This window comes from Sciurus vulgaris (assembly GCF_902686455.1).
Source record: "Sciurus vulgaris genome assembly, chromosome: 7".
Lineage (NCBI taxonomy): Eukaryota > Metazoa > Chordata > Mammalia > Rodentia > Sciuridae > Sciurus > Sciurus vulgaris.
In genome coordinates this window covers 147,198,639-147,212,680 of record NC_136467.1, presented here as the reverse complement: position 1 = coordinate 147,212,680, position 14,042 = coordinate 147,198,639, and the positions used below count along the sequence as shown (strand labels likewise).

The following is a 14,042-nucleotide window of genomic DNA, read 5'->3' as shown; positions in this document are numbered from 1 at the left end:
AGATGCACCCTTCCACAGCACACCCCCAGTGACCCGTCCTCTCTTGCCCCACCTGACTTCATTTAACCACCCAGTCAGGCCATTCAATCTAGGATGGACTGAATAGGTTCTAACTCGCATAATCATTTTGCCACTGAATATTTCTGCATTATCAGGAGCTTTTTACATTCCAAACCATAGCACACCTTCTTTGCACAGATGAGGTAAAGCGTTGCCGCTCACGTGTGAAGGGCAGAGCTGGGTTTCTGTGCTTGTACTTTAGAGCTTGGCCCTGAACCTGGTCTTCCCTGTGCTAAGGCTACATGTGTGATACCAAGGGACCAAGTCACTTGGATTCCAGTGTAATTCTAGTTCATGTCACTAATCAAAGTGAAACCTCCCTTTAAATAACTGTTAGCTATGATAGCCTTTTGTATGTTTTAAGACCCTGTCAAACTAGCTACTGTAGAGTGAGCTGAGTATTGCTTTTTTGGCCTAGTAGTACTAGCACCCAGGCTGTCTCCTAGTAATTTTTTCATTTATTAAAACACAAAATAATGTAAATGTCAATTAATGTAACATGATTTTTCTCCCCCCCATAAACTCCTTATGTACCTTCATAGCATTCTTAAAAATCTTAAGAGATAATTATTCACTGATTAAAATTTAGATTTTACAGCTGGGCATGGTGGCACACACCTGTAATCCCAGTGGCTCAGGAGGCTGAGGCAGGAGGATCACAAGTTCAAAGCCAGCCTCAGCAACTTAGGAAAGCCCTAGGTAACTTAGTGAGACCCTATCTCAAAATAAAAAATAAAAAGGGCTGGGGATGTGACTCAATAGTTAAACATCCCTCGACTTAATCCCTGGTACAAAAATATTGGATTTTTACAAATTATTTCATGCATTTTCCCATGCATTTGTTGTTTTATGTGGCCCCCGATGATAGATTCAAAACCATTGTGAAATGTTGTTATTGGCCTTTTCCAGACTTACCAGGGGTCTGCATTGGTGCAGTAACGTGATAGGTCATCACCTAAGATGTCTTTGAACAGATCTGCTCATCTACTTCTCGTCACATTTTCATTTTCAGTAAAATTTTGTTTTCTCTCAAAGCCCATATCATTACTTCTTCAGCCTTACCAAATAGAAGAGGGAGTTTTTATAAGTCCAGATATTTAATGTAGTTAAAATTTAGGATATGTGAATGATTCTGGATTTAATAGATCTTTGGATCAAACAAGAGTTAATTAAAACCAGAAAAAAATTTTGCGTCTTAACAAACCTAGAATTGCAAGGTGAAATTTGAGGAGTTTGCCTAGATGTCACAAAAGCTAGTCTAGAAAATCCTATGAAAATCTGGTAGATCAGCAAAGGACTCTATCACAGCTCTTCAGTGAGCCCAAGCCTGGAAAGCACACAGGCACCCTGCCTCTGCTCTGTCAGTTTCCTCCTGGGGAGTCTTCCCTTGCTAAGCTTTTCCTCCCCCTCACCTGTGTTAAATGCCACTCCTTTGAGCTCCTGCCTGTGCTGCACAGGAACGTGCCTCCCCTCTGCTACAGGCAGCCCCAGCACCAGGCCTGCCTCCTCCATCTTTGTATCTCAGTGACTGGTGCATGTCTGTGAGTGCTCAGTTAATGGTTGTGAGGCTGGTTGAGTTCTAAAGTCTTTGCCCTCTGCAGCCTTTCTGTTGTATGAGAACCCAGCCAGCCCTTGCCCTCCGCTTGTGAAGTTGGCTTACATAGCATCCTGTCAACTAGAAATCATTGCAGGTTATGAGGAATTCAATTTGTATTCCAGCTACCTTTCCCCTTTCTGTGTGACTTTGAGTAAGGCACTGAATTAGTTTCCCTAGGCTTTGCTCTTGAATCTTTTCAGTGACAAGTTTAACCAGATGATCCCCGTGTTCCAATAAAGCTGCAAAGCGGTGTGGTCTGCAGGCAGAGTAGCATAGGGAAAGACGAATCAGCTGGCAGGTGGAACTGAGACCCTCCCCAGCCAAGCACTGATTCACTCAGAAACCTGTGTTTACCAAGTGTTTGTACATATCACCGTGCCTTGGAGATTTTATGTATATGATATGCTGGGGACAAAACAATGCCGAAGTAACTTGGAATTATAGAGATTAAAGTATGTTGGTATAATTAGTGGTAATTATATTTTGCTATATTCTCATGTGAAAATGATTATTTCCTTGTGGCATACAGGATCATTAGGATATAACATTGAACTAATCGAGATATTCCATATCTTCATCGTCCTGGTTAATGAAGTATTTTGGAAAGCTACATCTTGAAAATGTTTGCAGTATACTCAGAAAAGATCATTTGAAATATGTTTTAATGTTGGTCAGTGTTGCTTCAAGAAAATTAAATAGAGAATAGTAAACAAGTGCAAAACAATATCAAAAATTTAAACTTTAACCTTTTTGACACTTTTTCAAGAATTCTGACTCTTGGCTTTTGTTCCTTTTTATCTTATATACTTTCAGCTCACTTAGAAGCTAGCTTCGAGGAGGTAGAAAACCACCTGCTGCATCTGGAGGACTTGTGTGGGCAGTATGAGCTAGAAAGGTACAAACATATGCAGTCCCAGCACCTGGAGAATTACAAGAAAAGTAAGAGGTGAGTTTGAAAAATTTGCCACAGTGTTCATTTTCAGTCTCAAAGTTTTCCACACTGCTTCACATGCTATTCTTTATTGGTGCAGACTGACAGAAGATGTATAAAGCTCATTCATAGATCAGTTTTCCAAAACTTTTTTTTTTCAAACCACCATCAATTGCCATTTTGTGGAGATGAGTTCTGAAAGGCTCAGGATAGGCAAAACATGCGTCTGCAGTGTGGAGCTGGAGGAGAGCAGAGCAAAGGACAGTTTTCAACAACATAGGAGCCCTGGCCTCTTTCCCTCCAGTAGCAAGTGGCTGAGCTGCTATCTCCTTCCTTTCTTGTCCTCAAGTTAGTAGAGCAGAGGAAGGAACCTGAGCATAGGCCATGGAGAGGGACTGGCCGGTTCTGAACCTTGCTGTCACATTCTAGCTGTGAAGCCATAGGCAAATTAGTCTCCCTAGACAACACCTGATTTGTAAGGCAGGTAATAATGTATCTATCTCATAGAGTTGTGCGGATTAAGTGAGGGAATTGTTATCAAATTCAGTTAGAGCTCTGTATTAGTTATAGTGATTATTATCACCAGGCCCACCTGAAGTGGCAAAGAAGGAGAAATCTGAGGGTCACAGCCTGCTAAGTCAGCTGTTGCATCCCAGGCCCACAGTGGCCATCTCAGACAGGGCTGGAAGGTGCAGAGTGGTGTTCTCTACAGTCCTTGGGGAGGTCCATCTGCGGTGCTGGTGAGAGGGCACAAGACTGGCTGTTGTATTTGCTGAGCACAGCAGGAATTAAAGCTGTAAGGGGGATTTCAAGGGGAAAAAACAGTCATGGGTTTGGGGGTCTGAAAGGCTGAAAAGTAGACTTGGTGGAAGAAGATGGAGACATAGGTTGAATAGAGTGCATTGTTGGACTTCAGATGATTAAATTGAGTGGTTCTGGTACTAGCAGGTGGCAGGGAGGAATTGGGTTGCTGATGTAAACAGAAAGCACTGGTCACTGACAAAAAAGATTTTAACAAAATAGCAAAAACCTAATGTGTGAAGGCAGTGGATTATCACATTGCAGTTAAAGTTTTCTAGAATGATGTCAAGGGATGTGGTAGAGGAGAAAACAGTGATTCTGTGTCAGAGTTCTCATCAGGTCCATGTGTCCTTAGGGATGTATCTTAAATGTTAATGAGCTGAAAGAATTATCTGGGGAGAGGGTTTAAAATGCAGACTCCTGGACTCCGTTATTAGAGAGCCAAATTCAAAGTTCATTCATATATGGTATTGCTGAAAGCAAACTTTCCAGGGGATTCTGATATGGGTGGTCAAGGGACCCCATTTGGAGAGTGTTGGTCAGGGTGTGCAGGCTCTCTGCAGAGGAGCAGTGGGCTCTGGGTCAAATGACTGCACAAGTGTGTATGTATTTGAATTCTTCTGGAAGTGGTTTCTATAAATTTCATTTTGCCCACAGAGACTACAAGAGGAAGGTATATGGCAGTATTAAGAATTGGTTCTCATAGGGGAAGGACTTTTGAGTGAATGACTTAAGAGGATTTCCATACTCGTGGGTAACAAGGGAGAAGGGTAGCAAAGATATGGTGGTTAGGCTAGTCTCCTATTAGCCAAGGTAGGGAAATATTTTGTTAAGAAGTTAGTCATGGAAGTAAGTTCATTTATGATGTAGTAAGAATTCCAAGGAACATGGCAGGAAGGCTTGGATTTATTTATTTATTTATTTATTTATTTTGCAGTTCTGGAATTTGAACTCAGGGCTTTATACATGCTAGGCAAATGCTCTACCACTGAGCTATATCCTCAGCTTGTTTTTTTAAATTTTATTTTATGTTATTTTATATCATGTTATATTATGTTATGTTATGTTATATTTTGCGATAGGATCTCTTTAAGTTACCCAGGTTAACCTCCACTTAATATTCTACCTCAGTTTCCTAAGTAGCTAGGATTACAGGTATGTACCACTATACCTGCTTTGGCTTAGAATTTTGAATGAAAATTTGACAGGAAGTTTGATAGTCTGAATATATGTCATGTGACCCTAGAGTGTGATCATCCATAAAATGGAGATGATAATGGTACTTTATAGGGTTGCTTTAGGATTCAGTTAGCAAAATGCTTAGAATGGTACCTGGCGTTTGCTAAGTGCTCTGCCAGAGCTAGGTAGCATCAGCTAACTTACATTGTTAAGTGTATAAGTAGATGGGTATTCCATTTTTAAAAATACCCATTATGTTTTTTAGCTGTGGGAATTTAAGAAGTACGTGAATATTGTGATTTTTCCATCAATATGAGTTGAAATTTGATAGTTTGAAACATAGTATATGACACTTTTAACTTTGATAGATTAAGAAGATTAAATAAAAAGAAAAGCAATAAGACTAGGTGTGATGGTCTGTTCCTGTAGTCCCACCTACTCGAGTGGCTGAGGTAGGAGGATTTCAAGTTCAGGGCCAGCCTGGGCAACTTTGGGAGATGCTGTTTCAAAAATAGAAATAAGTAAATGAAGGAAGGAGGGAATGAAAGAAGGGAAGGAGGGCAGGTGGGCCTGAGACATATCTCAATGGTAGAGGCTCTGGGCTCTGTCCCCAGTACTGGATTAAAAAAAAAAAAAAAATTTGGAACTATGAAATTTTAGTTGTCATGTGTTTTTTCATCCTCACCCAGTGACCTAGATACATTTTTAATTCAGAATTGCAGATTATTCAGTGAAAATTAATTTAGTATTTGGAAAAGAGCATCACCTATAATTTAAGTAAAAATCTAAATGTACTGATAATTTAATTGAAATGGTAGAGTATTTGTCTTTTTAGAGTTAGAATTGCATAGTGATGGCATTGTCTTGAGTCCTCCAGTTCTCTGGTTACTGATTCTGTGTCCTTGGGCAAGCCACTTACTGTACTTTATACCTTGTCCTGTTGTAAAACTTTGCTTAGTCTAGAAATTCTTGGCTAACATTTTAAAGACTTCTAAAAGACTGTGTCTTTTTAATGAACTCAGATGTGATAGATTGCTGATAGTGCTGTTACTCGGAAACATGTAAGAAAAATAGTGTGCTAATTGGAAACTACCAGTTTATAATCAGTAACTGAACTCTAGTAAATAATAGTAGTATTTTATACTCTGACAAATTGAAATTTTAAAATTACTTTGTTTCTCAATGATAGCATGAAATCAATGTAGAATGTTACACAGTTTTTAAACCTAAGAATCTTCATGAAATGTTTCAAGGGTGAGAAATTAATGCTTTGTCTAAGACTTCATCTGAGAAAATTTATATATAGATACTCATTTAATACTCATAAAATAAATAGAAATGTCAGTGCATTTTGCATCTGTCTAATAAGACATTGGACTTGTGATATAAATTTGTCATATTTTATCCTGAGATGACTATTACTGATTAAGTTCAAAACTATTAAAAAAAAAAAAAAAAAAAAACAGCTCAGTGGCACCTGCCTGTGAGTCCAGCAACTTGGGAGGCTGAGGCAGAAGGGTGGTAAAGTTCAAAGCCAGCCCCTGCAACTTAGTTAGGGAGGCCCTGTCTCAAAATAACAAAAAGAACTGGATATTAGCTCAGTGGTGAAGTGTCCCTGGTTCAATCCCCATACTGAAGGAAAAAAAGCGATGAAATATAATTTGGGTGGTTGTGAAAGTCCTTAGAGACCTAAGCTTGAATTTCTTTTCTTCCCCTTTCTGCCAGTTTGACTATTACAATGTTTTGTTGTCAGTTTTCTTTTCTCTTTTTGTTTTTGGTACCAGGGATTGAACCTTGGTGCTTAACCACTGAGCCATACCCCTAGCCTTTTTGTATTTTATTTAAAGGCAGAGTCTTGCTAAGTTGCCTAGTGCCTCACTAAATTGCTGAGGCTGACCCAGAACTTGAGATCCTCCTGCTTAGCCTCCCATGTTACTGGGATTACAAGCACATGCAGTTGCACCCGGCTTTTGTCAGCTTTCTTGATTGTAAAATAAAAAATGAAAATTTCTGGCAGGATTATTTTTTGAGGGGTTTTTGTTGTTGTTTTTAAGGCCCAACTAAGTGCAAACCTACGTAGCACACAGAATTACTGGAAATTCTGAATAATTCTAAAAACTTCTCTAAATACAAATAATGGAAATAATAAATATGAGAAATTGCTTGCATCTATTTGTAAACTGTAATCTTTTTGAAATGCTTAGCCTATTTTATTCAGTAGATAAAAAGATGAAAGATCTTTTTAAAAGAAGTTTTTTGGAATCAATTTATTTAGCCTATTTATATGACTGATTAATAATTGGTTATAGTATAAATATTTGGGGTACAACAGTGAGAGAGTTGAACAATTTTATTCAGGCAAGTATCTTTTTAAATAAATCACATAGAACCTTTACTATTCAGAAATGTTTTATTCACATTTTAAGCTCCTCCTTGTTCACTCTTATTCAATACTGAGGTATCAAAATGGGATATAGATGAAGGCTAGTGTAATTACTCCAAAATAGTTTCATTGATACAGAACTTTTATTTAATATGGTTGAATAATCATTTACCTTCACTGAAAACTCACTAAAATGATGCCAAATTAAAAGTTATAATTCAAAAGAACAAGAAGATGGAAGGGGAAATAACAGTAGAACAAAGGATACATAGGCCTTTTGGAAGATGGGAAGTGGGTGGGAGGCCCGCAGAGCAGAGCAGGTTGAACCCGAGCTGAGACCTACATGCCCGTAGAGTGGCTTGGACATAAGTGAGCTGGATGCACCTCAGAATTCTTGGAAGGCTCAGCAGTGGACAGCACGTAGAGCCTTGAAAGATGAGGGGTGCTGAAAGCAGGGGCAGTGGCTGACAGTACATGTGTGGGGGAGTGTGGTTGCTGGTCCTCTGCTCAGCCTGATGATTACCCCCACCTGAGCTCCTCAGGCTACGGGGAAGCTCCGGGCATGGAGACACACTCGAGGCAGGTAGAGTACAAGTGTGAACTGGGGAGGAAAGGAGAGTCTGCTTGTTAATCAGACCCTTTAGGCCTCTTTCCCTGCTGGCTACTGGAACTCTGGCAGCCAGATAAACATCCCCATGTAGAAGATTGAAGGGTTCATCTGAGAAACCAACCAGCTCAGGAGAAGAAACTTTCAAGTGTGAACATTTAGGGGGAACTCTGTTGAACAGTCTGCATGCTTATACTCTGACAAGCTCCACACTTCTGAGCGTGACTGCTCATCAACTTGAATGGACAGCTAAGAAATAATGTTCAATTGAGGATAGCTTACAAAATGAAAGGAACCAATATAAAGGCAAATAACCTAGTAATATTTAAAACAAAACAAAACAAAACAAAAAAACAAACAGGAACGAGAGACTAAGAGAAGTTTTTTTTTTTTTTTTTGCCATACTGGGGATCATGCACAGGCCCTCGTGCATGCAAGGCCAGTGTACCACTGAGCTAAATAAGTTCAGAAAGACTCAAAAAAGATCCACTTTGGGTACTTTTTTTTTTTTTTTTTTTTTTTTTTTGCGGTGTTGGGGATCGAACCCAGGGCCTTGTGCTTACAACGCAAGCACCCTACTGACTGAGCTATCTCCCCAGCCTGGTACATATTTTTGTAAATTTTTTTTGCATTTCAAATAAAGATGGCTGGAAACATGACTCAGTGATAGAGTACTTGTACAGCATGCTTGAGGTTCGATCCCCAGCAGTGGGGAAAAAAAGGTTTTATGCTGAGAGTCAGCAATCAAAGGAGCAGCAGCTTTCAGCAGCAGTAATGAAAGTAGGAAATGTTTTTTACTTAGAGTATTTACTTAGCAATTTTATTTTCTTTTATACTGGGGATTGAACCTAGGGGCACTTAACCACTGAGCCATATCCCCAGTCCTTTTTATATTTTATTTTGAGACCGGGTCTCACTGAGTTGCTTAGGGCCTTGCTAAGTTGCTGAGGCTGGCTTTGAACTCTGAATCCTCCTGCTTCAGCTTCCCAAGCTGCTGGGATAACAGGTGTGCGCCACTACGCCCAACTTTACTTAACTAAATCTTCATTAAGTATGAGGAAATACAGTCATTTCCAGGTGTAGGATTCCAGTTTAGCTCATGTGAAACTGTGCTTAGGAAACTACTAGAGAGTAAGCTCATAGACAGCATAGTAAACCAGGAAGGAGGAAGATCAGACACAGAGGAAAGATGAACCCTAAGAGAAGCAGAGGGGACTTCCCAGATGCTGGTGACAAGAAACCTTAGCAGGCTGGGCAGGTGATGCAGAGTGGAGCCCTGTGGTGCCAAAAGCAGTGTTTCCAAGGTGAGAGAATGACACCAGTGGGTCCACATGCTGCTGTGTTGAGAAGAGTTTTGTAAGCTCCCGTGGGAGTTCAATGGTTATTTAGTAATAGGTATGTTTTTAAAAACTAAGCAAACAACAATCGGAAATATCAACTCTAAAGGAAAACAGAATTTTATAAGCAAGCGAATAAAACAGCACTTGACTCCATTGTAGGCAGTGTTCATGTGATGTAAGACAGGATTGCAACTTTCTGGGAGCTGGGGAGAGGGAACATGTTTGTACTGAGTGGCAGGAGGCGTGTGGAAAGCTAATTCTCATCTTACATAGCAGAACATCTGCAGCATTTAAAATGGGGGGGGGTCGTCAATGTTGGGATATTATTTAGAAATCATAGACATACATACCAGATGAAAAATCTGAAAGACTTGAATGTGGCTGCTTGTGAAAAGCTGAACAGATAGGTAGAGAGTGGGGCAGCTGCCAGTCTTCATGAGAATAATGAAGCCCTCGTGGCTACTATTTGACTGAAAGAATGCACATGTACTATAAACATACAAATCAAATTCAAATTTTTTATTCCTTGAAGTGTTTTACATGAAATATTAGGCTGAAGATAGCCACTGTAAGACATTTTGTGATCAAGGAAGTTCCAGAATCACTTTGTCCTGTGTTCACCTCACAGAGCTTTGCAGTGTGTGTTAGTGTATTAAGGTTCTGAGAATTCATGTAGTATAGACATTTATTTGACTCAGCATTTCACAACTCACTGACTCACAGAAAAAATCTGTATGTAACACCTATTAAAATTTGGCAACTTAGTGTTCTTTGTAGCACCTTTTGAGAAATTTTTAAATACTAATAGCAAAAACTAAAACTTTTAATTTTCTGATGCACAAGGAAAGAATTTCTTTAAAAACAAGCGTCCTTTCTTTTTAACAAGATGCTGAACAAGCTAAACTAATGATTTTCCTTGTCTTTCTCTGAGGAAGGTAATACATAATATAAAAGGTTGGAGAAATGTGTGTGGCATGCTTTAGAAAACAACAATACCTGCATAGCCTATAGTTTTCCAGAAAGTCTAGGACAGATGTTGGTGTAGGGAGGTGGGATGGCTTCTCATGTGCCTCTGGTGCTGATAGTTCCTACAGTGGTTGCTGTGCATCTTCTCGTTCAGCTCCCACCAGGGATCGGGGTTGGAGTTGAGAAGGAAGTTGAATTGCATGTAATCATCTGCTACTTGGGCCCAGCATCAGAGCCAGGGTCTCAGACCCTCCCAACTTGTCTCTTGATATTGGAGTGGGAGCAAACTGAGTCAGATCCAAATGTTGATACCAGTGTGTCTAAGCTGAGAATGGATTGGTGATTTGTTTATATGTATTTAATGGGCATTCCCAGCTTGGAATAAATTCCTGCCTTTCTTAAAGCAGGGTACCAAAGCAGAAGTGGACCCATTCCTAACAAAAACTGGGCTTATTGCAGCCACAGTTCTCATAGTGGGCAAAGGAAACAAATCTCACTTTAGGAAACTTATGGAGGTGAGTCTCATAGCTCTTATCTACCCTTGAGAAACATTTGAATAGATGGGTTAGTACCAGTGTTTGTGCAGTGAATAAGAGCATTCTTCCCTAGTTGATTATCTGATGAAAGAGACACATAAGGAACTGTGTGATTTTGGTGGGGAAATACCCATAGACCGCATCTCTAATAACTGCATGTAAGATGACGTTCCTATTAATGATCCCTGTATGGACAGGAGTAGACCGCTACCTTGATAGCTAGCAAAATGTCCTCTAGTAGATGAACTATGGCTATAGGTTGAAGACACATACTGATGTCAATAGCTAAGTTGGGAGCTAGTTCCAAAAATGCATGTACAGCCCTGTGGGTCTAACTCATAGGTCCTGTACAGATGCTTCTGTAATCACTAGGACATATTTTTCATAAAGTAAAAATAGTTAATATTTAGTATATGAGCCAAAATACAGAACTTAAAACCATTTATCTGGTTTTGTCTAGCTAGCAGTTGGAAAAATGGGCCTGGGATTTGAAAAGCAGCTTGCATTCTTAGTCATGGGTCAACACAGACAAAATACATATATGTATATGTGTGTGTGTGTGTGTGTGTGTGTATTTTACATATATACAAATTATAATTTCAGATAATAAGATAGGCTTTGAAGAAAACAAAATGGACTAATGTGATAGTAGTGGTGGGGCTCTTTAGGGCAAGCAGAGAAGGCTGTTGTGAAAAGGTGGTAAAACCGAGCCATCTCCTGAGGACTAGGTTCACACAGTTCTAGGCGGAAGGAACAGTAGGTGCACAGGCTGAGTCAAGAGCAATAGGCAAGTTTTTGAGAATGCAGAAAGAGAACTGAAGAGAAATCAGACTCTGTGTCTTCTCAATTGTTAATCAATTAACACTATAATCCAAGGAATGTTTATTGAAATTCTGTAACGATAATTAGTTATACTTAAAATCATACATGTGTGTGACTTAATTAAAATATTTATTTCTAAATTTCTAGAACATTTACCTTTTCCCCTTCAGTACACAGTATATCATCAGAATTTCTACAAAAATAGCTACATCTTGAACAAAATATCGCGATTTTAGCAGTTCTAGTTAATTATAAATGACTCATTATACATCTTCTAGTGACTTGAAGTCTGTCCAAGGGCAGGAACATTTTTCACTGCTGTATGTGGACTTTTAAATTGGAATATCTCTTAGAAGCTCCCTCCTGAGCATCGGTCCCTGCTTCTTGATGAGACTGAGCTCTTGTGCATATTTTGAGAGAGTGAGCATTCCTTTTACTTTCTGTTTATAGCTAAAGGTAAATGACCATGCTCTTCTTTTTGTTTGTGTTTATTTCTTGGTAATATGTAGACTAAATTTAGAAAATCTTCAGAACAAAATATAAGAGATATCTGAGATATTGTACCATATTGGTAGTAGTATTTGACCAATCCATGTTCTAGAGGATAACCTGCCAAACTCCTGAGCTTCCAGAAATGACTGTCCAGACAGACCTGGGCATGTGGTATGGCCAAAGGTACAGGTGGCACTTCCATCCCAGAAGGTGGGGGATGGAGAGGTTTGGCAGGAGTATGGCACACAGGCCTGTCTTGCTGAGAATGGACTGGAGGAAATGAGTGGCATTTTCCAGGGTGGAAATGGCTCTGGAACCAAAAGAGAGGGTCCAGAGCTCCTTACCCAGAGGACAAAGGCAGGAAGGCAGTAACCAGTTCCCGAGGTTCTGCAGTGGAGTTCCTGAGACAGTGCTCTCTTAGTTAAAGGGAGTGGACATTGAATCTGCCCAGTGTGGAGTGACAGAGACCAGATTTACTCTCCTCCCTGATAGAGTGAAAAACAAGCAATGTAAATGAGAGGACACTTTTTTAAGACCCTGGGCAGAGAAGAAACGTGATGCTACTCCACTGTCAGGCAACAAGTGAGGTTAGTTCTATGATTGTCCAGAGCCCTGCCTTGGAGAGCTTCCAGGATGCAGTGGAGAGAGGGAGACCCAGGGAGAGCCTGATCGACTCTGAATTGAGGAGACCGACCCGAGAGTCTGGGGAAACCAAGGCAGCTAGAGTTTAGCAGACACAGTACCAGTGAGGAGGGAAGTGTTCAGAGGGAGAATCCCAGAAGTCTGCAGAAGGGTCCCCTTGGATACTCAGCAAAGCACTGATAAATGCATGTGAGGTAACTCCCAGAGGCAGGAGGGAAGAACATCTAAAAGGTCTAGTTAAGAGTACCTGTTCTCATCAGCCAGACTAGAAAAACTTAAAATTCCTGGGTCACTGGGAAGAAGACTACAAATCCTTGCCTTAGTAGCAGCTGAAATTGGCTTGACTGAGTCCTGTTCCAGACCTCTGTAACAAATCATAAAGCAAACATTAAGAGGTTCAAACTGTTTCCATCTAAAGTAACTATCCCACGTAAAGCTCAAGAATATTTATAGGAATACAAAAAAATATCTAGCATCCAAAAAGACAAATCACAGTGTCTGGCATGTAATCAAACATTACTAAACAAACATGTTGAGGAGGACAACCAATCAATCAGACTACTCAAATCTGAAACATGTACTAGAATTAGCAGCAAGGGCAGTAAAACAGCTATTGTAACTGTATTTCATAAGTTCAAAAAGTTAAGACAAGGAAAGTATTTTAAAAGGCCAAAATTTATCTCTCTCCTCCATTTTCTCTTTACTTTCCCTCCCCACTCATGCTAGACTTCAGATGATTCCCAGGTGGTTAAATGAAAATAAATTGAAATTTTTATTTTATGGTATTTATTATAATATAGTCACACTTGCTGGGCCAGTGACCTCTTACAAACAGACAAAGAGCTATGATTTTGTTCATAAATGTGTAACCACATCTTACATTTTCTTTCAAAATTAAACCTAAGCTTATGAGTTGGCAAGGAATTGAACTAACAAAATTCTTGCTGTAACGTGTCTGTTAGAAAATAAATCTTGGCAATTTTAGACTTTGTATGTAGTCACGAAAACAGATGTAGCTAGAATATCTAACAGTTTATTAAATCCTTGGGTTGACAGTAAATATAGTTTAGATTTTTCAAGCTTTATTTTGAGCAGTGCATATCTGTTTGCCATCAATATTAAAAAGTCAATCCCTGACCTAATACTTTAAAAATCATGTGTTTTCTCTAATTGGCTTACAATACTCCTGTCCTAAATTTTTTTCCACACTTGTGTAAATACTATTCTGTGGATTGGGATTAATAAAGGTTTTTGGTTTTAGCAGATGTGAAAACCTAAAGTGTATCTCTGAGGTGTAGAGTAGTCAAGACTGTAGATGTAGCAATTTCAAGAAAGGTTTATTGAAATTCAGCAAAACGTAAATTATCCCACATTTTATTCAAAAAGTAGTCCTTTTCCCAAAGATATCTGGCTGTATATGATTGTGTATTATAATTTACATGGTCTGTAACGGCTTCATTAGATCAATTTATTAAATTTGGAATGATATTTTACATGATCCAATTCCACTTTGGAGTCTGTATTCTTTATTGGTTAATAATTTTTCAGAAGCATTAAATGAGGCTTCATGTGAATGTGGCTGACCTGTGGTAGTGCCCTGTGCTTGGCTCACTGATCCCGTGTTCTTGAGGTATTCCAGGTGGGACAGGCATGCTTAGCGTCCACCCTGATTCTCCAGCATTGGTG

The 14,042-nt window shown here is 39.4% G+C and overlaps 1 protein-coding gene across 2 annotated transcripts in view; it reads left to right on the top strand.

The window, feature by feature from the left end:
* DTNBP1 (dystrobrevin binding protein 1) overlaps window positions 1-14,042 on the top strand; it is a 124,026-nt gene that overhangs the window by 32,560 nt on the left and 77,424 nt on the right. For both annotated transcript variants that reach the window (XM_079147074.1, XM_079147075.1), the window contains one exon: window positions 2,471-2,603. In XM_079147074.1, coding sequence (XP_079003200.1) covers window positions 2,471-2,603 — 133 coding nt within the window. The remainder of the gene's footprint in view (window positions 1-2,470; window positions 2,604-14,042) is intronic.